This window comes from Gymnoscopelus microlampas (genome assembly GCF_963454915.1).
Source record: "Gymnoscopelus microlampas genome assembly, chromosome: 24".
Classification (NCBI taxonomy): domain Eukaryota; kingdom Metazoa; phylum Chordata; class Actinopteri; order Myctophiformes; family Myctophidae; genus Gymnoscopelus; species Gymnoscopelus microlampas.
This window is the reverse complement of record NC_139961.1, coordinates 16,976,695-17,003,624: the sequence shown is the minus strand read 5'-3', so window position 1 is coordinate 17,003,624 and position 26,930 is coordinate 16,976,695. Positions and strand designations below refer to the sequence as shown.

Genomic DNA, 26,930 nt, shown 5'->3' with positions numbered 1-26,930 from the left:
TTGAAAGCCAATAACAAATCCATAAGAGGTTGAACCACATGTTCCCCTGTCTGTTTTGCACACATCCTACAAACCTTACTGACCTTTATGTCATCATTTTGTCACTTTTAGTTTGAGGATGACTCTACACTTGACACACAAGTCTGTCAAAAGAAACCTTTTCCAAACACTCATCTAGATGGAACTGGGGCTTAAGAATCAGCTAAATGAGAGTTCAAAGGTGGAAAAGCCTGCATTTCACTTATAAGTTGATATCATTCTAAAAAGGAAACCGGGGGAACTACAAGCGGGTCAACTCTGTTTTTTTGTTTCTTTGTTAACTGCGATGCAATGTGAGAGTGCGGTCTAGCCAGTGGTGGAAAAGGTACTCAAAGGTTTTACTTAAGTAAAAGTATCAATACTGCAATGTAGAAGTACTCTGTTACAAGTATAAGTCCGGACTAAAAAATGTACTTGAATAAAAGTATAAAAGTATTGGTATCAAAATGTACTTAAAGTACCAAAAGTAAAAATACTAAAGTGTTTGAAAATAGCAGATCTACAAGCTCACAACGCGTCACGATGCGACACGTTGTGATCTTGTAGATCGGCTATTTTCAAATAGCCTATGTATAAAATATGGATAAAGTGGTCAATGTATGTTTATAACATAATAATTTATATCTGCAAAGTAACTAGTAACTAAAGTTTTCAAATAATTGTAGTCGAGTAAAAGTACAATATATGCCTCTGAGATGTAGTGGAGTAGAAGTAAAAGTATAGACAATTGGAAATACTCCAATAAAGTCAAAGTAACTCAAAATGGCACTACAGTACTTGAGTAAATGTACTTAGTTACTTTACACCACTGGGTCTAGCCAACACCAACTCGGGACTATTTATTTCTTAACTAAGAAGGTATAGCCCAAGGGCATCACTGGAAGATGACTATGTTCTATTCTTCCAACGTCTGAAACTAGAATGTTTGTCATTTCTACTAATTCTGCATAATAGTATACATGCATATCGTTGCTGTGGGGTAGACACCTCATATGTCCAAAACCGTTCCTTTTTATTATGTTAAAACACATATATAGTGAAAATAGCAGATCTACAAGCTCACAACGTGTTGCGCAACACGTTGTGAGCTTGTAGATCTGCTATTTTCACTACTTTTGTGTGACACGCTGGGCTATAGGCATAACTTTACGGGGGGAAAAAAGATAAGTTGAACTATGGAGATACGAGGTTGCTGCCCGACAGTGACTATATGATTAAATGTATTATTTACATACAGAGGGCTTGCTGACCTGTTATGTGTACATGTATTGTTTGTAGGCATTTGTTTGGGACCATAACGTGTACATAAAGACCAGCCCCACTACTGCACAACAGCAAGTCACATTCGATGGGGAATACAACAAAATCCTGAATGGAATCCCTGACTGGGTTTATGAAGGTAAATGACAAAACTGTGCACTGGAACTATGAATCATCTCATACTGAAAGTAACGTATCTTATTTCTTCATCACTTCAAATTTCACATGTTCATCCTGTACCCTGAGTACCCCTTCTCCTGATTGGATAGCATTTTCATCCTGACCTGAAAATGCATTTTCTGTTTACTAAACAGCTACTGGGAGACCCCTGTAACTGAACAAACACACTATAGCAATGATTACTATCACAATATAAAGCTATGTAACACTGTTACTGAACAAACACACTATAGCAATGATTACTATCACAATATAGAGCTATGTAACACTGTTACTGAACAAACACACTATAGCAATGATTACTATCACAATATAGAGCTATGTAACACTGTTACTGAACAAACACACTATAGCAATGATTACTATCACAACATAGAGCTGTTTAACACTGTTACTGAACAAACACACTATAGCAATGATTACTATCACAATATAGAGCTATGTAACACTGTTACTGAACAAACACACTATAGCAATGATTACTATCACAATATAGAGCTACTGTATGTAACACTGTTACTGAACAAACACACTATAGCAATGATTACTATCACAATATAGAGCTATTTAACACTGTTACTGAACAAACACACTATAGCAATGATTACTATCACAATATAGAGCTATGTAACACTGTTACTGAACAAACACACTATAGCAATGATTACTATCACAATATAGAGCTATGTAACACTGTTACTGAACAAACACACTATAGCAATGATTACTATCACAATATAGAGCTATGTAACACTGTTACTGAACAAACACACTATAGCAATGATTACTATCACAATATAGAGCTGTTTAACACTGTTACTGAACAAACACACTATAGCTATGATTACTATCACAACATAGAGCTGTTTAACACTGTTACTGAACAAACACACTATAGCTATGATTACTATCACAACATAGAGCTATTTAACACTGTTACTGAACAAACACACTATAGCAATGATTACTATCACAATATAGAGCTACTGTATGTAACACTGTTAATGAACAAACACACTATAGCAATGATTACTATCACAATATGAGCTATGTAACACTGTTACTGAACAAACACACTATAGCAATGATTACTATCACAATATAGAGCTATGTAACACTGTTACTGAACAAACACACTATAGCAATGATTACTATCACAATATAGAGCTATGTAACACTGTTACTGAACAAACACACTATAGCAATGATTACTATCACAATATAGAGCTGTTTAACACTGTTACTGAACAAACACACTATAGCAATGATTACTATCACAATATAGAGCTGTTTAACACTGTTACTGAACAAACACACTATAGCTATGATTACTATCACAACATAGAGCTGTTTAACACTGTTACTGAACAAACACACTATAGCAATGATTACTATCACAATATAGAGCTACTGTATGTAACACTGTTAATGAACAAACACACTATAGCAATGATTACTATCACAATTTAGAGCTGTTTAACACTGTTACTGAACAAACACACTATAGCAATGATTACTATCACAATATAGAGCTATGTAACACTGTTACTGAACAAACACTCTATAGCAATGATTACTATCGCATTATAGAGCTATTTAACACTGTTACTGAACAAACACACTATAGCAATGATTACTATCACAACATAGAGCTGTTTAACACTGTTACTGAACAAACACTATAGCAATGATTACTATCACAACATAGAGCTGTTTAACACTGTTACTGAACAAACACTCTATAGCAATGATTGCTATCACAATATAGAGCTGTTTAACACTGTTAATGAACAAACACACTATAGCAATGATTACTATCACAACATAGAGCTGTTGAACATTAATGTTAACAAAAACACTTATGCACCGTTTTTGTAGAGGACAAACACACACACACCACAACACATGTCATAGCTGGTAGCAGATTATAAAGGGGAAACAATGAGTGAACCTGACCTAACCTTAGGCTTGTGACAATTATTACATAATCATCTAATCGCAATTATTTGAGATAATCACAATTATTTTTGCATAATCGTTGAAAATGTTGAAAAATGTTCACACCTTTTCAAATATCAAAAAATAGCAGAAATAGAAAATCTACAAGCTTACAATGTGTCACAAAGTGACGCGTTGTAAGCTATTTTTACATGTATAAAGTTATTAAATATGTCAATAAGTTTACATACATGTCAGTAAGTTTGTATATTTAAATGTGTAATCGTGACAGCCCTGTACCTAACGTTCCATCTTTGCTCCGCCAGAGGAGATGTTCTCATCCAACCAGGGTCTGTGGTGGTCTCCTGGTGGGAGGTACGTGGCCTTCGCCCACTTCAATGACACGCAGGTCCACAACATCGAGTACTCGTGGTACGGAGACGACCAGTACCCCTACACCGTGGTCATCCCATATCCCAAGGTGACACCTCCAAGTTCCAACTGCTTCTGAAGCCTGAATTATGGCTCTATCCACCGGAGCCATATTGGAAATAAAGTGGGCCTCTTCCTTACCAATTATACTAATAAGGCTCTGTTCTGTTTAGTGCAGTGGTCCTCAAACGTTTACATTTCAAGGACCGACACACACCCGTAAGGGGCCATTTTGAACCCCCTCAAGGAACCATGAGGGTCCCTGGGCCACACTTTGAGACCCACTGGTATAGCAGAGTGTTTCCAGTGAGCCAACATGCACGATATCAGCACCCTGACTCTGTTTGACCTGGATGGAACAAGAGCCTTCATTAGAATCATTAGTAACACCTATGAAGGAAGTAAGGAAGAGGCCCAATTTCTTTCCAATATGGCTGCTGTGCATAGAACCTATTCAGACTCTCTCTTTTCCCGGTGTTTCACCCAGGTCGACGTGGTTTTGAGGTTAGATTTAGGCCACATTTATTGTTGTTTTTTTACTAAATTTTTATCCCACAATTTTGTAACCCCTATTTTTCACCCAGTGCCAATGCCTAAGCTTGTAATCCTCGGCGCCACTCTCCCTCTGCCAGCCTGGGTAGAGCCACGAACAGAGCTCATGCTTCCTTCAACGCATGAGGAGTTCTTATCACCCGACAGGGGGGAGTTTCCCCGGTAGGACGTAGCGCGTGGAAGGAACACGTTATTCCAACCAGTTCCCTTCCCCTCCATCAGCCGCCCCGGCTGTCATGGGGGAGGCAGTATAGAGACCAGGATTATTGCATGTTTTTTTTTGTGAGGGTACCTATAGGAGACATGGGGAGAACATGCAATGTTTTCTCTCCTGATTTCTCTCATGTATTTTGTGTTTACTAAAGAGCTGGAGAGACGTCGTTACTGAACAAACACTCAAGTCTATAACAATGATTACTAACAGAATATAAAGCTTTAACTTTTTAACAACAGCAACACACTTTTTTGTTTTGTTATCATGCTAGGGTTAATGTATTTGCCTGGCATCCTATAGATTCTATAGTTTCAATGTACATTATATATTTTTTTATATTATACTGTTTTAGACTGATGCTAGGTACTTGGTTTACCTAGTGTATGATCCTAGATTACTGAAGCACTACACTGTCTCCTGGCATTTGATGTAGGCTATGTGTTTACCTTGCTTACTGTAAGGCACTCTGGATAAAGAGCATCTGCTAAATGCCTAAATAGGCTCTATTCACAGCAGCCATATTATGAAGACATTCACAGGTGTTACCAATGACACTAATGAAGGCTCTGTTCCATTCTGGTCAAACAGAGTCAGGGTGCTGGTATTGTGCATGTTGGCTCACTGGAAACACTCTGCTACACCAGTGGGTCAACAGTTGGGGTCCAGGGACCCTCATGGGCTTCCAAATGGCCCCTTACAGGTGTGTAACTCTGAGAGTGTACAAATTGGTTCCATTTGTACTATCTCAGAGTTATGGGGGTCGTGGAAACCACTGTGCTACACTAAATGGAACAGAGCCTTCATTAGTATCATTGGTAACACCTGTGAAGGAAGTGATAATATGGCTGCTGTGCAGAGAGCCTATAGTAAATTGCCGGCTAAATGATCACTCACAGCACCATTAAGGAGTGCGTAACAGATTGATATGATGCATTTGAACGGTGGGACATGGGTTGACATGAAGCTGTTTTTCTCATCCAGCCAGGTACTCCGAATCCTGTAGTGAGACTGTTTGTGGTGGACGCCACCGACACCAGAAACATCTCCGAGGTTCTCGTTCCATCAGCGATTGGCTCAGGGTAAGCTAATGAACCTCCATGTCACTCACTATGCTGTTCAAATCTTTCATGCAATTTACCGGGGCAGGAAAGTAGTACTCAACTCCAGTACTCCAGTCAAAGTATAGATACTCCTGCTCAAATATTACTCAACTACACGTGAAAGTTGGTGCTCTGGCAAATGTATACTTGAGTACAAAGTACATTTCTGTTTAATATCATTGCCTTGCTGTATTGATATTTTGACCCCCTCCCCCCCACTATTATTCAAATAATAGTGAATATAGCAGATCTACAAGCTCACAAAGCATCACAGCAAGTTGTGAGCTTGTAGATTGGCTATTTTTGCTATATTTGAAATAGAGTTAAGTGGTTAATTATTCTTAATGTAGTTTTTTTCCCTTCCTAGAAATGTAGTAGGAAGTGCAAGTCATACGTATCCAAAAAATAATAATACTTAAGTAAAGTACAGCTACTCAAAAATGGACTTGTGCAGTACTCAAGTAAATGCACTTGTTTACTGTCCAACACTGACCTCTATCTGTTCAAATCTTTCATGTGAATTACAGTAGACAGTCAGTCAGTGTACACATTCATGTGTTTTGCCCTCCCTCAGTGAGCACTACCTGTGCACGGTTACCTGGGCGACAGACGAGCGCGTGGCCGTCCAATGGCAGAAGAGAAAACAGAATGAAGTGCGTCTGCAGATCTACAAACTCGCTGGAAACAGCTGGAGTGAAGATGGTGAAGAGGTGCATAATCGTCTGTCTGTCTATCTATCTCGACTGTCTGATCTATGATGCTAGGTTTTTGGTTTTACCTGTGATCCTAGTTTCCAGTGATGGAAGAAGTACTCAGATATATAGTAAAAGTACAAAGGAATTGGCATAAAAATATACTTGAAGTACCAAAAGTAAAAGTACTAAAATGTTTGAAAATAGCAGATCTACAAGCTCACAATGCATCACATCACGACGCGTTGTGAGCTTGTAGATCGGCTATTTTCAAATAGCCTACAGTATGTATAACATAGGGCTGAGGTGGTTAATGTATGTTTTATAATATAATAATTTCTATCTGCAAAGTGACTAGTAACGAACGTTTTCAAATAATTGTAGTGGAGTAAAAGCACAATATTTGCCTCTGAGATGTAGTGGAGTAGAAGTAAAAGTATTGAAAATTGGAAATACTCAAGTAAAGTACAAACACCTAAAAATTGTACTTAAGTACAGTACTTAATTAAATGTACTTAGTTACTTTACACCACTGTAGGCTACATCAGGGGTTCTCAACCTTTTCAGGCCGCGACCCCCAAAATAATGATATTATTTCCCGCGACCCCCCGCGTGCACGCACGCGGACCCGTTCGCGCGCGCGAAGGTTATTTAATTATGATAGGTTATTTGATAATTGTTTATTATCAAAACATTTTTGCAAAAAGTGGGTAAATTGAGTAAATTAACTGATAAAACATGAATTAATGATAAAATAAAATAAAATATTTTGTTTAAAAAAAAAAAAAAAAAACTTTTTTTTTCATTTTTTTTTTCAAATTCACCAAAAAAATCTGGCGACCCCCCCAAATTATTTGGCGACCCCCCTGGGGGTCGCGACCCCCAGGTTGAGAACCACTGGGCTACATAACTAATAAAAACCTGTTGCTTGTATCCATCCAGGGTCTGACGATGACCAGTAGCACAGGCTGGGTTGGTCGGGTATGTAAAGCACAACACACTATTCACACATGTCTCAACTCACACTAAAAGCGGCACTGTGTAACTTATATTTTTTTATAAATAAAATGTAATTGTGTCCAATCTGTAATGGTAGAGCAGTGGTTCTCAAACTTTTTCATGTCAAGGACCCCCAAATTGACACTTATTAGCCCGCGGACCCCCATTTCAAAAGATATGCCAGGGACCCCCATAAGAGAAGATTTTTTTACGGCTCTATCAGTCATTCTCAACCATTTTAATTTCAAGGACCCCCAGTTTGACATGCATTAGGGCTACAGACCCCCATGTAATGGCATTTCTATCACTTAGACCGCAATTTATATTGTAAAATCTATGTCAATTTAACTCTGAGAGTGTACAAATGGAACCAAATGGACCCGTCAGGGTCCATTTGGTTCCATTTGTACACTCTCAGAGTTACAGAGCCATAAGGGTCCCTTTGGTGCCAATCTAACATTTAGCTGGGGACCCCCTGGAACTCCCTCAAGGACCCCTGGGGGTCCCCGGACCCCACTTTGAGAACCAATGACCTAGGAGGATCTGACACGAATTTTGACCCGATGGTTAAGATTCAATTTATCCCCTGAGCAAGCAGGCAGGCTCTATTAGCTCAATGGTAAAAAAAATGGGGGGAAAAAACAGGACTTGCGTAGGAAACCGGGTTCAAATGCGGGGTAGAAGAGGAAAGTTACATAGTGTAGCTTTAACTAAGGATTGCAATTGTCCCTTGAAATATGGATTAGTCCCTTAATTGGAAAATAAAAGACGTGTCCCTTATTGCAGTGGTTCTCAAACTTTTTCATCTCAAGGACCCCCAAATTGACAATTATTAGCCCGCGGACCCCCATTTCAAAAGATATGCCAGGGACCCCCATAAGAGAAGATTTTTTTTTACGGCTCTAGCAGTGATTCTCAACCATTTTAATTTCAAGGACCCCCAGTTTGATTTGCATTAGGCCACGGACCCCCATTTGATTTGATACCATGTTGAGACCCACAATCTACACTATAGCATTGTCTGTGTTAATTTAACTCTGAGAGTGTACAAATGAAACCAAATGGACCCGTCAGGGTCCATTTGGTTTCAGTTGACACATAAGGGTCCATTTGGTTCCTAACTATCAATCATTTGGCTGGGGACCCCCTGCCTGGAACCCCCTCAAGTACCCCTGGGGGGCCACTTTGAGCCTTATTGAACTGATAAGGGACACCACTTTGTTGCTTATGTTTGGTGAATCAATCAATGACATAAATCTTACAGTTCAAACAGCTCATATACATAATACAGGTTGTGAACCACTTGTCTCTGTACTTCGACAGTTTTTTTTTCTGTCTACACTTGTCTTTTTGCCAGAAATAGCCGCTCTACCAGCTCACAACTTGTAGAGCTACGTTTGGCTATAATGTTCACCCCAGAATATGGATGCTGGCGTTCAAGTGATTAATATACCAAATCTGTACTTATATTAAGTGAGATTTTATGTTTTTTTCTGGGCGTCCTGGGCTGGGTGTCCCCAGTATTTTTCCAATAAATATTTTCATTATTACTATTATTTAAGGAAAATTAAATCTGCTGTTCTAAGTGGTCAGATGGGTGGCCAGCGTGTATTTTCAGAGCTTACGTTTATTTTAATGATCAATCTATCGATTGTGTTCCGGCTTGGAACATAGTATACTTTAAGTTCCTACATATCAGTTTCAGAATGAAAAAAATAATAACATTAATGTTATATATTATCAATAAAAACGTAGTGTTTTGCCAATTATTTGGGGTCCCACTGCATTATAATAATGACACATTTGCTTGTTAGTTTTCCCCCTCAGAGCCAGTGTTTTCGGCAGACAAGGGCAGTTATTACGTGGTGAAGAGTGACAGCAGTGGGTATAAACACCTCCACCATGCGGTTGGACCGGTAAGTACCTGTCGTCAAGGTTATTATAACAATAATAAAAATGTTTTGACTTTTTGTTTTCAGTTACATTTAGTTTGAACTATTATCTAAAACCCCAGTTGAAGAAGAGTTTGTACGTCAAAAGATGGACATCTTTTCCCCAAAAAACTCACAAAAGTTGTCACGCAACACCACAAAACTGTGTGTTGCTTATCGGCAGACGTATTCAGTGGCTGACCCTCCATTATTGGCCCATGAGAACAAAATGGCAGTGCTAGGTAACTTATTTCAGGTTCAGGCCAAACAACCATGTAAATGTTCCCTGACCTTCTTAATGGTATTAATGCACTAATGACCACTGTAAGAATATGAAGCAGAGTGACATAATTCTGTCACTATATACTGTATGGTGTATTGCCCTCAATGCCCACCTTATTGCTGCTTGCAACTATATTTATTAGTATTATTACTACTACTATTACATATTGTTGCTGCTGGGTGGAAACCTTATAAGTCCAAAACCGTTCCTTTTTTATTATTTTAAAAACAATTTACAATAGTGATCTACAAGCGTTGTGGGCTGGTGGATATGCTATTTAACACTCTTGCATGATGAAGTAGGGCACTCATTTATGAAAAAAACACAAAAAGATGAAATATGGAGATATGAGGTTTCTGCCCAACAGCAACGATTTAGGCATATTAAGATGGTACCTCTTTCATAACTTGTCACTCATATTTGCAGGGCCCCGATTCCAAAATCACAGCCATCACTACAGGCCCATGGGAAGTGATTGACATTCTGAAAGTAACTGCAGACAGCGTGTGAGTTGGATCAGCCAGACGATCTGTAATCTATCATGTCAATATCCTTTAAGCTTCCTTAAAAGTGTTTTAAGTGTAACTATATTGTGATAGTAATGATCGCTATTGTGATTGTTCAGTAACAGGGGTCTCCCCGTATCGCCAGCTCTATAATAAACAGAAAACACATTTTCAGGTGGGCCACCAATTTCAACCAAGCAGGAAAGAAAATCCATTCATCAGCTTCAATTTGATAGCGTCCCAATTCCAAGTGTTTATCCTGTATGAGTTCTGTCTCCTGATTGGAAAAAAATCGGTATCCCGGTATGAATTTTTCGTGTTTGCTAAAGAGAAACCTGTGTTATTGAACAAACACTCTGTACAGCAATGATTACTATCAGAATAGAGCTAGCCTATCTAACACGTTATTTGTAACAAAATATCACTATCACCACCGTAACCCATTAAGACCGGGAACGCATCTGTGTGTCTTTGGCTATTCAATAATAGCAGATATACAAGCTCATAGCGCGGCACCGAGTGCCACGCTAAGAGCTTGTAGATCTGCTATTTTTGAAAAATCATGAAAATGCGTGCAAATCTTTGAATATGTAGATTTTTAAGCGAACATTTTGTAACTCAAATATTTGCTTCTGGGGATTCTACAAATGTCTTCTAAATCCAAACAGTAAAAAAAAAACAAAAAAAAATTATGTTGCTACAATATCAGTGGTTCTCAAACGTTTTCATGTCAAGGACCACCCAACATTATATGTATTTGGCCCCCATCTCAAAATATGTTGTTCTAGGGACCCCTCCAGAAGCAAAGATTTGAGTAAAAAATATATGTATTCAAAGATTTGCCCACATTTTCAAAAAGATTTAAAAAGAAATAGCAGGTATACAAGTTCATAGTGAGCTTCTATATCTGCTATTTTTGAATAGCCAAAGACATCTAAAATGGCAGAGATTCGTACCCGGATTTAATGGTTTAAAAGGGCACACATATGTCTTTGTTCAGCTAATATAATGTCAAACTGCTCCACAGATATTATTCAAGTAACCAGGAGGGTGGTAGACCAGGTGGAAGAAATGTCTACAGGTGGGTACAATGTACACTCTTTGTTGTAGCGTTAAGCATCATTCCCAAAAAAAAACTAGAACACACCACTGGATACAGTATATGGATAATCTGACTCTGATTATTAATTATAAGGAGTATAACAACATATGGTTTCAGGCGCGCTGGAAGTCATTTATTCCAAGGGGGGCTGGGGCGGGGCGGGGGACTTGCGCACGCGCGATTTTTTAAAAACATTTTTTAGCGTTTTTTCCACCTTTTCCACTTTTTTTCACCTTTTTCAGCAAATATTTTATTCTCCAAAGTTAAATACACCATTGTTTTAATATATATGTGTGTGTATAGACTTTAAAAATGATAAGTATTTTTTTAATTTACAAAAAAATATATATATTTTTTTTTGCTTCCCAACACCAGGGGGGCTGCAGCCCCCGTAGCCCCCCCCCCCTTCCCGCGCCACTGTATGGTTTAAGTCAGGGGTGATGCAACTTTGATGATGGAGAGGGCCACTATATTTCCACACTCACTCCAGAGGGCCACATCGATCATACTGTCGGGCAGACACCTCTTATCTCTGTGTTTTAACTTTTTTCGAAAATGAATGCCGTACTTCTCCATTCTATGTCACACAAAAGTAGCACATATAGCAGATCTACAAGCTCAAAACGCGTCGCACTGCGACGCGTTTTGAGCTTGTAGATCCGCTATTTTTTGAATTGGAATCCTGATGTTTTTGCGCTATTTTGGAATTGGAATCCTGAAAAGTACATTTTGTATTTAATTTCAAATGCATTTAGTTATACTTATGTTAACTTTTGAACTCAAATACAAATACATTGGACATAAAAAAGACAATATAATTTTGATACTAGTCATTAAGCTAGCATGTTTGCATGTTTGGAATTGTAACAACTGAAATCAATAGTATATCAATATTCCGATATCAACCTGCGGGCCGCATTAAAGGGCAAGACCACTTTGGTAGAGGTTTGGGTTGTGTAGTTACCTTGCCATGATGTAACTCCAAAGGTGGACAACAAATCAAAAATAATTGCTCCATTGATTAGAAATTGATAATTCAAAATATGCTCCTCATTGACTTACATAGTACGGTAAAACAGCTCTCAAAGTCACTCTTCTAGCACATAAACTAACACAAACAAAGCTGATTCAGAGAATATAGATCATCACCAAACCCAGTACTGTTTTTTTTTTTTTATAAAAATGTCAACTTCCTGTTGATTTTACTATTTGAAGATCCGGATCCGCACATCCAGTCCGGGTTTTCTTCTAAATAAAAATAGCAAAATCAACAGGAAGCTAAATTTTTTATATAAAAAAAAAACAGTACTGGGTTTGGTGATGCTCTATATTGTCTGAATCAGCTATGTTTGGGTTCATTTATGTGCTAAAAGAATGACTTTGAGAGCCGTTTTACCGTGCAATGTAAGTCAATGTGGAGCATATTTTGAATGATCAATTTCTAATCAATGGAGCAATTATTTTTTATTTCTTGTCCACCTTTGGAGTTACATCATGACAAGGTAACTACACAACCCAAACCTCTAACAAAGTGGTCTTGCCCTTTAAGTGAAGGTGGGGGCCTCATGTGGCCCCCGGGCCGCCAGTTGCCCATGTATGTTTTAAGTGGTTAAGTCACCGTTTCACAAAAAAAAATTGTGTGTGTGTGCCTGCATGTGGTCGTGTGTGTGTGTGTGTGTGTGTGTGTGTGTGTGTGTGTGTGTGTGTGTGTGTGTGGGTGCGCGCGTGCATGTGTGTGCGTGTGCATAGGCATCCGATCGGTGGTCAGTCTGAATGTCTAACCTGTGGACTGGACATCTGCCAGTACAACTCAGCCTACTTCAGCCACAATGCCTCCTTCCTTCGCCTGGGCTGTCATGGTCCGTTACCAACACACACACACACACACACACACACACACACACACACACACACACACACACACACACACACACACACACACACACACACACACACACACACACACACACACATACCCTCATTAACACAGTGCTTCTCAAACCTTTTCATGTCAAGGACCCCCAAATGAATATGTATTTGGCTTTCACTCAAGTAGCCTACATGTTTAATTCCGGACTTTTACTTGTAACAGAGTGTTTCTATATTGCAGTATTGATACTTATAGTAAAATATCTGAGTACTTTTTCCACCACTGATTCTCAGTTGGCAGACTCTGTGGGTAACTTTAAAGCACAGCTCAAGACCTATTTCTTCACTCTTGCTTGTAGTTGATTTTTAAATATTCGTGTTGTTATTCATATCCTCACTGTTTTGCCCGATTTTTGCTATATATTTATTTTATGTTTTATGCTTCTGCTTTTCTTTTTTGCTTTATTGTTAAATTATTTGTATTTTTTCTGTAAAGCACTTGTGCTTTTATTATTCTTTTATTATTTATCATTATTTATTACCACTTATTAATTTAAGCACTGTGTGTGTGTGTGTGTGTGTGTGTGTGTGTGTGTGTGTGTGTGTGTGTGTGTGTGTGTGTGTGTGTGTGTGTGTGTGTGTGTGTGTGTGTGTGTGTGTGTGTGTGTGTGTACTCTCTCTCTCTCCCTTCCTAAACATGTTATGTTTTGCATCCAAAGGTCCTGCGATTCCTCGCTTCTATCTCCGGGACAACAGGGTAGGTACAGCTGAAGACAGTCTCTGTCTGAAGCATCTGGAGGAGAACCTGGCCTTTGAAAAGCACATATCAGAGATCAACATGCCCACCATGCGGCGAGACACCATTCAGATTGGAGATTCAAGTAAGTGCAATGAACCGTCAAATTTGAAAGAAATCCTCAAAACATGATTTTTTTGTCTATATTCTTTCTATATTAACCAATTAACACATTACCTGCCAATCACGAGTATAACCGTGATTGGAAAATTAGAAGACATTCAAATAGATTTGTTTATAATCGACTAAATCAATTAGTCTGATTAACCACTAAAAGCCTTATTTTATACTTTGTTGTACAAAATAGCCAATCTACAAGCTCAAGCTTGTGAGCTTATAGATCTGCAATCTTTACTATTTTTAACACATTGGGTGCCAGAATTTTATAATAACAGATTACGTTCGGTGCAGAAATCTCACCGTTGAGCTGCGCAGCGCTGTTTAAGCTGTAGACTCCACAATGTGCATTTCATGTGAAAAAAAGCATGCCTCCATTTTGCCCGATGGTCCTGGCTAACGCCTGGAACGATAACATCTCTCACGCGAGTAACAATGGCGGAGCGATCGTGCATACAAAATGAGTCGTTTTCCCCAGCGTAAAAAGTTTCGGAGTTATAGGGGTTTTAGAGAAGGATATAGAACGGAAGCGGATGGGCGCCATGTTTTTTGACGCGATGATCCATCTGGCCTATCCTTCTCAGAATCACCACGGGTGATTCCAGAGCTGCTCCAGCCCCTCCCGTATGGAAAAAAACGAAAAAAACAAAAAGACACCAAACACGGTTCAGACCGTGTTCGGCACCAAAGCACCACTCTGTGAAAACACGGTTCAGACCGTGTTCGGCACCCGATGTGTTAAAACATTTTGAAAGAAAAATAGTTACATTTCATTTTTCCCTGTTTTCATGTTTCAAGTTTTCAAGTATTGATTATTTGTATAATTAAATGAAATCAATTAGTTCGATTAACTCCTGCGCTCCTATCTGATATGGATTTCCATAATTTTCTCCCGTGCAGAGCTGTGGTACCAGATGACGTTGCCTCCTGGCTTTGATGAGAAGAAGAAGTATCCGCTGCTCATAGACGTGTAAGATCCTCATTGTCACGTAACCAAACAATACTGATACAATAGTCACTACAACCAGTGGTGGAAAAAATGACTACTTTTTTTTACTTTAGTAAAAGTATCAATATTGTAATGTCGAAATACTCTGTTACAAGTAAAAGTCAGGAATTCAAAATCTACTTGAGTAAAAGTACAAAAGTATTGGTATCAAAATGTACTTAAAGTACCAAAAGCAAAAAAAGTAACTCATTATGCAGAATGTCCCGTTTCAAGTTTCAAATGTATAAACAAACTTTTGAAAAAGTAAAAAGCAATGTTCAGAATCTCCGGCACTGTTGGCCCAGTCGCTGTGAAACACACACTCCCTGGATGACAGAGCAGAACCTCTGACCCCAACTTTTCAGATCGGTCTGTTGTAGCGCCACCATTAGGCTGATTTTTGCAAAAATATAAATATATTACTCCTACAGATTTTGTCCAAAAGTCACGCAAATCGGTACACAGTATCTCTATAGTCTATGTGATCAACACAGATCTGTCCGATTTTCCATATTTCATCCTGATTGGCTAAGATTCCAAGGCTTCCAAAGTTTGCAGGAGTGCTCCGTTTTGAACAAAATGCCTCCAATCATGATAAAAGCGTAAAATTCCACAGTCCAGCTCCCAGGGGTCTAGTGCATTGCAAGGGTGATGGACACCCTCGTTGCTCGGCTTTGCACCAACAATAAGCCACTTTGACACGATGTACAGTATACTGTAGTGTATATTATAGACATACATACAGTAGTGTGTAGTAATGTTTGTGTATGATATAGGACTTACAGACAGTTCTCTGTGTAATATGATCATTCATAACAGTAACTGCATTACAATTAATCCTGTTCAAATTATTCACACAAAAGGTTTTATTATATCTATTGATAAAGTACCGAATGCATGGCCGAGACTATGTTTTGCACCCTGTCCGTCCGTCCGTCCGTCCGTCCGTCTCCGGCATAATAGTTTGGGAGCACCATAGCTTCCAGTACTTACCTTGAAACAGTGACTGGGATTGAACCCAGAACCTTGTGATTCAAAGGCGAACGCTCTACTGACTTAGGGCGGCTTCACACTATGGTCCCGGGTGCGCACTCTGCCGCTTGGCAGGTGTCGCGCTAGTGTGAATGTTGCGCATCGTTCCCCGAAACGGATCACCGTTCCGTACCCGAAACCACCTCGGGAGGTAGTCTCGGGTGCGATTCTTGCGTCCTCGGGTACGGTACGCTGCAATGTGAAAGCAAGCGTACCGTTTGACGGAAGTGGCCCGCTATTTGTAATAGGTGACGGTATAACTCGACAAAAACAGTCAACAAAAACACGTCGCAGATCAATCCACAGGGGTTCAACCATGGCCGGATCCCGCGGGTTAATTTCATCATTAAATTATAAAATGAACCCGCGGGATGATGAAAGATTTAGTACCGCATCATCCCGCGGGTTAATTTCATCATTAAATTATAAAGTGAACCCGCGGGATGATGAAAGATTTAGTACCGCATCATCCCGCGGGTTAATTTTATCATTAAATTACCAAATGAACCCGCGGGATGATGCGCTAAAACCCGCAATATTTATATAATTTTTTTTTTTAAATTATATAAAACATTACATACAGAAATAGAATGAGAGTGCGAGAGATAGAAAGAGAGGCCGTGTCGGCCATATAAGGATATAAGGACAGCAACAATATATATATATATATATATATATATATATATAGTATATCTTGTGGATATCTTGTGGAGTTTCAGCTACTATGCATCCCAGAAATATAAAGCTTATAAGGCTTTGTAATTTGAAATTCGTAAGTAAATATGGTAACTCATTTAGATCCTCCTTCCTTCGGGCCGTCGCTTGCGGACCCCCAGTGCCACAACAAACAGGCACAAACTGTCCTTCATTCCTATTTCCATCGGCAGTCTGAACTCTGTTATGGAGAAGCCAAGGAGGAGATAGCCTTTAGTTATTACGTGAACCAAGCAGTCTCCTTGTGTCCACGTATTCCTTCTCAATGGCCATGTACACTGCACTGAATTGCACCTTACACTTTGCTCTTTATGACCTAATGTGAACTCCCTGTACCGGCTACGGATGTGTTACTGTTCTGTTTTTTACTGTTTTTTATTGTCTGTTTTAATGTTGTTGTACTGCACTGATGCTATATGCTGCAAACCAATTTGCCCCTCGGGGACACTAATAAACTTGAACCTTGAACCTTGAACCTTGAACCTTGAACCTAGATGTAGGCCTACGTAGGTTTATGGTTTCCCAAGGACTATAGCCGTTTCACTCATGATGCAATTTCTCTTTCATAACAGATACATACATGTGCCAGATAATCCCCACACCAAGAGACGTTGGATTGATGTACTTTATTTAGACATGAGACATGAGAAACAGCAGTCTGTGCCTTGACTTCTGTGTGCTCACTGGGTACATCCACACATGCCCATACGCTAGCGTGCAACGGTACGCTACGTGACAGTAGCCCCGTCCACTCCCATGTAAAAAAAAAAACGGAACGTTACTTCCGGTTTTAAACTTAACGGACCTCCGGCGTCCGTACGGCAACTTGACGGAGATGTGTGGATGCACCCACTGCGCTGTGCGCTCAGTGCGTTGACTCTCTCCCCAACCCCTTATGCGCGACCAGCATAACCATTGTCGCATAGTTGATGACGTCTGTGTCCACAGGCGAACAACTATGTGCATGCCGCCACCTATAGGATCGGGGGTATATATGCAAGTGTTCTCTGGTGCGCAAAGATCTTGGCCAATGTGAATGCAGGCCAGCTGGTAGAAGCCATTCGGATTCGGGAACGGTTCGCATGCAAACAAACCCAATGTGAAACCGCCCTTAGCTACCCGGGCACACAACCGTACAGCTATACAGATAGATACATTGATAGATGGATCATCACTCAGTGGCAGGACTCAAGCTGATAACTTAAGCTGCGGTGCATGTGTGTCTGTATGTTCGTGAACAAAGTGTCAGTCACATTGCAATAGATTTAATGCATGTAATCAGTAAACTCATTTATGTGGTTCAACTGAAGCAGCATGACTAAAATATTCCTAGTGCTCCGACTGGAACTCATACAGGCTGCTGGAATGCAGAATTAATATTTTTGTTATTGAATGAATGTTAATAAGCATGGTCCTAATGCCAGCTCAGCATCACAAAGCTACAATATAATTCTCCCTCCTGTCATTCAGTCATTCATTCACACAGATAGTGTGTCTTTATCTCAATATGCCCAAATATGGATTACTGATGTCATAGTACTGACACAATTCAGATCATAGATTTAGCTAAAATGGCCATGAGTATTGTCATTAGCTATTCCATATAAAGACGTCATCACTCAATGATATCACAACATCATTATTACATCAGATGTAATTGTCCTTTTAAATGTCGGTATTGCCGGGCAATTTGTTTCCAGCAACTTTTTGGAAGCAAGTTTTCCTGCCTTCTAGAAACCTCTTCTGTAAATTAGTTGCGCTGTTTCACAAAGTGGTGCTGGTGTGTGAAATGTTTCACTGGACGATACATCTGAAAGGAGGACACAAGAAATACCCTTCAGCTGCTGTGGTAGTCGGACACAAGCTGTACTCATTTGTAGGATACAGTTACAGTAACAAGAACAAGAACAACAGTGATCAGATTGAGGTCCACATATTCAACACAGTGTCTCTACACTGGAGGAAGTTGCCCCCATGGATAAATGGAAGAGGAGAACATCACCTTGAGGTTCCCTGCGTGCACTGGGGCCACACAGCTGTTCTGGTAGAAGATATTGTCTACATCTGGGGGGGACATCCTTACTGTAACGTGCTTTATTCATTTGATGTTGACAACCACAGATGGTCCAAACCCAATATTGCCGGTACGGTTCCAGAGGAGAGGTTCAACCACTCAGCCTGTGTCTTGAGGAAGGTCATGTATATCTATGGAGGAAACACCCAGCTGACTGGACGAACTAATGACATCCACAAGTTGGACACCACCACAATGGTCTGGGCTTTAATTAACACCAGAGGCACTTCAGCACCTAATTCATCAAGTCATTCTGCCACCATCATCGGGACAAAGATGTTTGTATGTAGGGACTATGGGGACCAGGGGGAATACTACAACAACATCACAGTGTTTGACACAGAGACCAACTGCTGGCTGAGCACACCTTCTGTACAGTCTCTTCCATAAGGACGCGCTGGTCATTCAGCCTTTGCCTACAATGGAGAGCTGTATATATTTGGTGGCTTCAAGTCAAACCAGGTCTTCAATGATCTGTGGAAATTCAATCCAAAGACCTTCTCATGGAAGAAGGTTGAGCCCAAAGGGAAAGCCCTGTGTGGGATGTCTTGGATGGGTTGTTGCATGGTGGGAGAACGTATCATCATCTTTGGAGGATACAACACACCTGATGACTTGTATATCTTAGATTTACGTCCTAATCTGAAGATGTTATGCAAGCTAGCAGTTATTCAGTATGGTCTGAAGCAGTCTGAACTCACACATGACATCAGGTGGGAACTGGCTGTCATGACTGCCAAAGCAAAGAAAAGCAAAGCAAAGCAAAGTTTGTTGTTTACCCAGGGTGTCGGACTAAGTACGAAACTTGTTTCCAGCCGGACCCTGCATGGAAGCCTTGCTCAAGGGCTATTCAGCGGTGATTCATGATTGATGTGATGAATTGGGGAATCGAACTAGGGACCTTCCGGTATCAAGGCCGCCCCTCTAACCACTAGGCCACCGCTGCCAACAATAACTGAAAACAACATAGCCCCAACTAAACAACTAAAAAAATGAACTAGAAAAAGTGCTCCTCGGAGCACAGGTATCCGCCAGGTCAGGTAGGTTATTGTGGGCCAGCAATGTTCGGAATTCGCCAGTCAGGATGGAATATGAAAAATCGTACGGATCCGTCTTCATTACTTGACTATAGAGATAATGTGTACCGATTTGCGTGATGTTTGGACACAATTTGTATAGGAGTAATATGAAACAAAAATGAGTGCAAAAATCGGCCTCCTGGTGGCACTATAATAGGGCAATATTAAAAGTGTGGCATTTCTTCCTCAACGTAGTGCGAATCTGCAGGCAAAGTTTCACCGCAATCGGATGCTGCGTTCATGATTCGCGGCATTTAGTTAAAAACGGGCCACTTCTGCAAACTTTAGATGTCAATCTTAGCCAATCAGGATGGAATATGAAAAATTAAACAGAGCGTCTTGATCATATGACCATAGAGAGCATGTGTACCGATTTGCGTAAAATTTGGATAAAATCTGAAGGAGTAATATAAAAAAAATTGCTTTACATAAGTCGTCCTCCTGGTGGCGCTATAAAAAGCAGATGTGAAAAATGCAGGGAAAACATTTTCCTTTGGCCTCTATAGGGAGTGTCCAGATAAAGTTTTACACACATCTTTAGCCCTATTTTATACCTAGGCTATTTTAAAACATTTTAGTACTTTTGCTTTTGGTACTTTTTACTACATTTTGGACCAATCCTTTAGTACTTTTATTTTTATTACATTGCAGTATTGATACTTTTACTTGAGTAAAACATTTGAGTACTTTTTCCACCACTGCTAATAAACTAAACTTAACTAAATGCTTGTGGGTTTTCCAGATACGCAGGTCCTTGCAGCCAGAAAGCAGACTACCGCTACAGGACGGGCTGGTCGGCGTACCTGGCCAGCACGGAGAAGGTCATCGTGGCCAGCTTCGATGGACGGGGGAGCGGTTACCAGGGCGACAAGATAATGCACGCCCTCTATAACAAGCTGGGTACCGTCGAGGTGGAGGATCAGATAACGGCGGTCCGGTGAGGAATCAGAGGAGAACACCGTTTTAGACGAGCCAACACTTTTGCCTAATTGGCTCTATTCACAGCAGCCATATTATGAAGACATTCACAGGTGTTACCAATGATACTAATGAAGGCTCTGTTCCATTCTGGTCAAACAGAGTCAGGGTGCTGATATTGAGCATGTTGGCTCACTGAAAACACTCTGTTACTGTACACCAGTGGGTCTACAGTTGGGGTCCAGGGACGCTCATGGGCTTCCAAATGGCCCCTTACAGGGTCCATTTGGTTCCATTTGTACACTCTCAGAGTTATGGGGGTCGTGGAAACCACTGTGCTACACTAAATGGAACAGAGCCTTCATTAGTATCATTGGTAACACTTGAAATTGTAAATATGTTTGTGAGCTTGTGAGCTTGTAGGTCTGCTATTCTCCTCCGTTCTCTGCGTAAATTAAGCGTTTAACCCATTAAGGCCTGAGGATGATTCTACAAATTTCTTCTAAATCCTAATAGTTTTCTGAAAAACCTTTGTTTCTATGTCAGTGGTTCTCAAACCTTTTCATGTCAAGGACCCCCAAAAGTATATGTATTCGGCCGCAAAGGATTCTGTTGCAAATGGTTGCAAGTTGCAAGTGGTTGCATGGTGAATCTTTGGTCTGGACTGGGGTTAAAGGGGAATACCACTCATTTTCAACATTGAACTATGTCTGTGTGGAAATGAGAAAAAAGTCCCCTCCCCCCCTCTATGTTGCCTAGAACTGGATAATTGATTGAGGTCATGTGATCAGTGACATACTCATGGTGTACTTTTGGCTGAGGGGGTGGAGCCAAAAGTACACCTTGTAGTACATCTTGTAGCACACCTACTTCCCTTTAAAGTTGATGCTAACTGAAACAGCATTGACCTGAAGTGTTTCCATGCCCCTCACATGGCTGGAATGGCCTGACTTTGACATGTTACTGTAAGACATAACTATGTTCATATACTAGCTGTTGTTCATGCAGTCATTAGAGGTGTTGAAGGTGGAATGTTAAGAGCTTTGAAATGTGATGCAGAGAGATGCCGAGTCACAGTGGAACACTGAAGGTCGCTGATCATCTTGAATGCTGCCCAGGTATAACAACAAATTATTTCTTTCTATTTCAGTGAATTCATCAAAATGGGCTTCATTGACGAGAAGAGAGTTGCGATCTGGGGTTGGGTAAGTTTCTGAAAAAGTAAACCAGTTGCACTGTTGGAAATCATGTTGTAATTGCACTGTTGTCCACGTTAATCCTAGCGTCCATATTCAAGGCATGTCATTATGAGCAAAAAAGCATACATTTCCAAGAAATAATAATGGCCGATTGTGGTGTGAAATAGTGAAAATAGTGAAAATAGCCAATCTACAAGCTCATAACGCATTGGGATATGATACAGTGTGACGTGGCACGTGTTGTGAGCTTGTAGATCGGCTATAGGCTTATGTGGTTAAAGGGCCACTTATCTTCAGATTATTGTTCCTATCCAATGCTCATTATGAGATGGCACTATTTTTGTTTGTTTCGGTCTGTGTCTCAGAGGAGGGCTGTGGACAGTTCAGAAACCCTCCTACCAGTGAAATCATCAGTGGACAGGTTTGCCAAACAAGATTTCAACCTTTTTTTTAATTCAGTGGTGTAAAGTAACTAAGTACATATACTCAAGTACTGTACTTAAGTACAATTTTGAGGTATTTTTTACTTTGCTGCAGTGTTTCCAATTTTCAGTACTTTTACTTCTACTCCACTACATCTCAGAGGCAAATATTGTACTTTAACTCCACTACAATTATTTGAAAACTTTAGTGACTAGTTACTTTGCAGATATAGATTATTACATTATAAAACATACATTAACCACTTTAGCCCTATTTTATACCTAGGCTATTTGAAAATAGCCGATTTACAAGCTCACAACGCGTCGCATCGACGCGTTGTGAGCTTGAAGATCTGCTATTTTCAAACATTTTAGTACTTTTACTTTTGGTACTTTAAGTACATTTTAGTACTTTTACTTTTGGTACTTTAAGTACATTTTGCCACCAATACTTTTGTACTTTTACTCAAGTACATTTTGAATTCCATACTTTTACTTGTAACAGAGTACTTCTACATTGCAGTATTGCTACTTTTACTTTAAGAAAAACAGAGTACTTTCTCCACCACTGATTTCATTTTATTATTAATGCAAGAGCATGATGCTCTTAATATATAAAAAAGAGGAGAAAAGTGGCAGGTTTCTGAACTGTCCACAGGCCTCTGAGACCAAAAAAGTGAGTAGACAAAGTAGAAATGGTGCCATCTGGCCCCGGATCGCTGGCCTTGCGGGGCGGGGCACCGCGCCGCGGGTTCGAATCCCGATCCTTTCCTGGAAGTGGTCCTTTCTATCAAATAGCAGCATGTGTACGCACTGTAGACACCATATCAAACGGTAGTATTCACAGTAGGTCTGTATGTGGTCTTCATGTTCACAGTCCTATGGAGGTTATGTCACATCAATGGTGCTGGGATCTGGAAGCAAACTGTTCAAATGTGGCATGGCTGTCGCTCCCTGCTCCAAGTGGGAATATTATGGTATGCTTCATCGTTTTAGTTTGTTTGTTTGTTTGTTTGTTTGTTTAGTTTTTTTATGTTTGTTTAGTTTTAATTATTGCAGCGATGTATGCCATATCCATTACATTTATGAAAATCCTAATGTTACTGTATGGCTTACGGTGGTGTAAAGTAACTAAGTACATTTACTCAAGCACTGTACTTAAGTACAATTTTGAAGTACTTTTACTTTATTGAAATAGTTCCAATTGTCTTTACTTTTACTTCTACTCCACTACATCAAATGTAGAGGCAAATGTTGTACTTTTACTCCACAACAATTATTTGAGAACTTTAGTTCCTAGTTACTTTGGAGATATAAATGATTATATTATAAAACATACATTAACCACTTTAGCCCTATGTTATACATAGGGCTAAAGTGGTTAATTGTCCAATTAACCACTTTAAAATGTTTGAAAATAGCCGATCTACAAGCTCAAAGCGTGTCGCATCGCGACGCCTTGTGAGCTTGTAGATCTGCTACTTTCAAACATTTTAAAACGTTTGAGTACTTTTTCCACCACTGATGGCTTATCAACTTACATTCCAGATTCCATCTACACAGAGCGCTACATGAACCAACCCTTTGAAAACCCATACTATCTAGTAAGTAATATAAAACGGAAACAGAGACAGACAATGCATTTACAGTGTGGGATTTTATTCAATCAGGAAAGAGAACTCACAAAGGATACAGGACAAACAAGTTAGATTGGAAGAAATGTCACAAAACTGGAATGCTATAAGATTTAAGCTGATAAATGTTTACTCTTTCCCGATTGGCTGAAATTGGAGACCCACCAGCAAATGTATTATGTTTATTAAAGAGATGAAGACAAAGGGAGACACCTGTTACTGAATAAACATTCTACAGCAATGATTGCTATCAAAATATAGAGCTTTCACTTTTTAACAAAGAAAGACACTTTTTTTATTTTAACCAATTAATATCACTTATCCTACCTTTAACTTAGCTCTGGTCCATAGAAGGAGTTCTCCTTTAGGCTATGGGACTTTCGAACCTTTGCGCTCACACCACAACAAGCCGCATAGCCTCTTGCCTGCAGTAAAAAAAAAAAATACACTTTCGCTCCTCACCAAAACAAAGACGGTTTTATGGAGTTGAAAGCCAACTCTACTACACTCTGAGCCCCCCTGGCCACATCAAGTCTAAAATACAGTTTTTGGGCAAAATGTTAAATATTTCAAAGAAAACATTATTTAGTTACTCCGCTGCGCCCTCTACAGATCCGGTCAATGGATTTTTTTTTCAATGGACAAGAACTGTAAGAGGGTGCAGCAGAGTAACTACAAATGTTTTCCTTCCGCTGAAATATCTAACGTTTTGTCCAAAAAGTGTATTTTAGACGTGATGTGGGGGGGCTCAGAGTATTCCCACTTAGTAGAGTTGGCTTTCAACTCCATAAAACCGTCTTTGTTTTGGTGAGTAGCGAAAGTGTCCGTGGCCTAATAAATACTGTTTCAAACTGGGGGTCCTTGTTATTTTAAAAGGCTGAGAGTCACGGTGATGAATCACATCTTATTTCAAATGAAATGGAGACAAAACTGACACAATGTGATCTCTCTGCCACTGGTTCTGAACAAAAAATCCATGTTGTTTCATATGTTTCCAGAACACCACAGTTACCGGCTTGGCCAAGAATTTCCATGATGTGGAATATCTTTTGATTCATGGCACGGCAGATGGTAAGATAACCACACTGTCTTCAATTATATTTGACACACACACAGACACACACACACACACACACACACACACACACACACACACACACACATACACAGGTATATTTGCCATTGTGCAAATGTGTTATAAAATATGACGCTATTAATAACTTGAGTCACTTTATTTGTGTATCAGTAACCAAACAACCACAATAAACGTACAATAAATCATACCCTATTTCTAATGGAGCATTGTGCAGATCATAACACGTTGCTATCATTTCTGTGTGATTTAAATGCCTGAAACTGGCTTGCTGATGGTTTTACAGTATGCCATGCAATTTATGGCCCAACAGAATAGTGTCTGTTAATAGTTTTACCAGTTGCGTGCAGATGGCAACCTTGGGAAACTTGGCGAGATTGTCAAAATCCACAAACGATCAGTGGTGGAAAGTAACTAAGTACATTTACAAGTACCGTACTTACAGTAAGTACAATTTTGAGGTATTTGTACTTTACTTGAGTATTTCCAATACTTTTACTTCTACTCCACACAGAGGCAAATATTATACTTTACTCCACTATAATTACGTACTACTTTAGTTACTAATTACTTTGTAGATTTTGATTATTATTACAAAACACATATTAACCACTTCAGCCCTACAAGCTACAAGCTTGTAGATCTGCTATTTTCAAAAGATTTGTTATACATTTGAAAACTTGAAACAGGACATTCTGCATAATGGTACTTTAAGTACATTTTGATGCCAGTACTTTTATACTTTTACTCAAGTACATTTTGTAAAATGTAATATTTTTTCCACCACTGCAAACGAGCGGAACAGGGTGAGCAGCCCAGGACACTGCAATTATTAGAGCAGGTGCTCAAAGTTCAGAATGGGAACATGGTTGGAGAAAAATAATGGAAACACCGTTAATATTATTTACACAATGACGTGTTTGAGCTCACTGTGAGCTATGGCTATTTTGTGGGGGGGTGGGGGAGCAGATAAAGTACACCGCAGACGACCCTAGTACACACTCTGTGTTGATGCGCTTGTTGTGTGTTGTGTGTGTGTTGGGTGTGTTTGCAGACAACGTTCACTTTCAGCAGGCAGCTCAGATCTCCAAAGCCCTCGTTGAGGAGCAAGTGGATTTTGAAGCCATGGTGAGTGTTCTGAACCACCATTATGTTTATTGATTTTACCAAATGAAATGCATTTAACACAAACCCAGAATGTGTCCCCTGTACTCAGTGGTATAAAGTAACTAAGTACATTTACTCAAGTACTGTACTTAAGTACACTTTTGAGGAATTTTTACTTTGCTGGAGTATTTCTCATTGTTAGTACTTTTACTTCTACTCCACTACAATTATTTGAACATTTTAGTTACTAGTTACTTTGCAGATATAAATAATTACATTATAAAACATACATTAACCACTTTATCCCCATTTTATACATAGGCTATTTGAAAATAGCCGATCTACAAGCCCACAACACGTCGCATCGCAACGCGTTGTGAGCTTGTAGATCTGCTATTTTCAAACACTTTAGTACTTTTACTTTTGGTACTAAGTAAATTTTGAACTCCGGACTTTTACTTGTAACAGAGTACTTTGAGTACTTTTTCCACCACTGCCTGTACTTAACACACACGCCTTGCTCAAGAGCACTCACATGCCTGTATTTTGATGTGGGAGGAACCCCACTTGAACATGGAGATAACATGCTAATTCCATAGAGAAAGGCCACAATCGAGTTCAAAACCCGAGACAACAGTGTGGACCAATGAGCAACCTTGC

General features: G+C 39.6%; 1 protein-coding gene across 1 annotated transcript in view; it reads left to right on the top strand.

Moving 5' to 3' along the window:
• The window catches only part of LOC311041082 (dipeptidyl peptidase 4-like), a 40,739-nt gene that overhangs the window by 11,893 nt on the left and 1,916 nt on the right, over positions 1–26,930 (top strand). Inside the window, exons 8-24 of the mRNA XM_084051527.1 lie at positions 1,318–1,438; positions 3,744–3,898; positions 5,597–5,694; positions 6,290–6,425; positions 7,350–7,388; positions 9,221–9,322; positions 10,047–10,126; positions 11,154–11,207; positions 12,978–13,087; positions 13,817–13,978; positions 14,911–14,980; positions 20,640–20,834; positions 21,966–22,020; positions 23,314–23,413; positions 23,985–24,040; positions 25,069–25,141; positions 26,218–26,291. Coding sequence (XP_083907653.1) covers positions 1,318–1,438; positions 3,744–3,898; positions 5,597–5,694; positions 6,290–6,425; positions 7,350–7,388; positions 9,221–9,322; positions 10,047–10,126; positions 11,154–11,207; positions 12,978–13,087; positions 13,817–13,978; positions 14,911–14,980; positions 20,640–20,834; positions 21,966–22,020; positions 23,314–23,413; positions 23,985–24,040; positions 25,069–25,141; positions 26,218–26,291 — 1,680 coding nt within the window. The remainder of the gene's footprint in view (positions 1–1,317; positions 1,439–3,743; positions 3,899–5,596; positions 5,695–6,289; positions 6,426–7,349; positions 7,389–9,220; positions 9,323–10,046; positions 10,127–11,153; positions 11,208–12,977; positions 13,088–13,816; positions 13,979–14,910; positions 14,981–20,639; positions 20,835–21,965; positions 22,021–23,313; positions 23,414–23,984; positions 24,041–25,068; positions 25,142–26,217; positions 26,292–26,930) is intronic.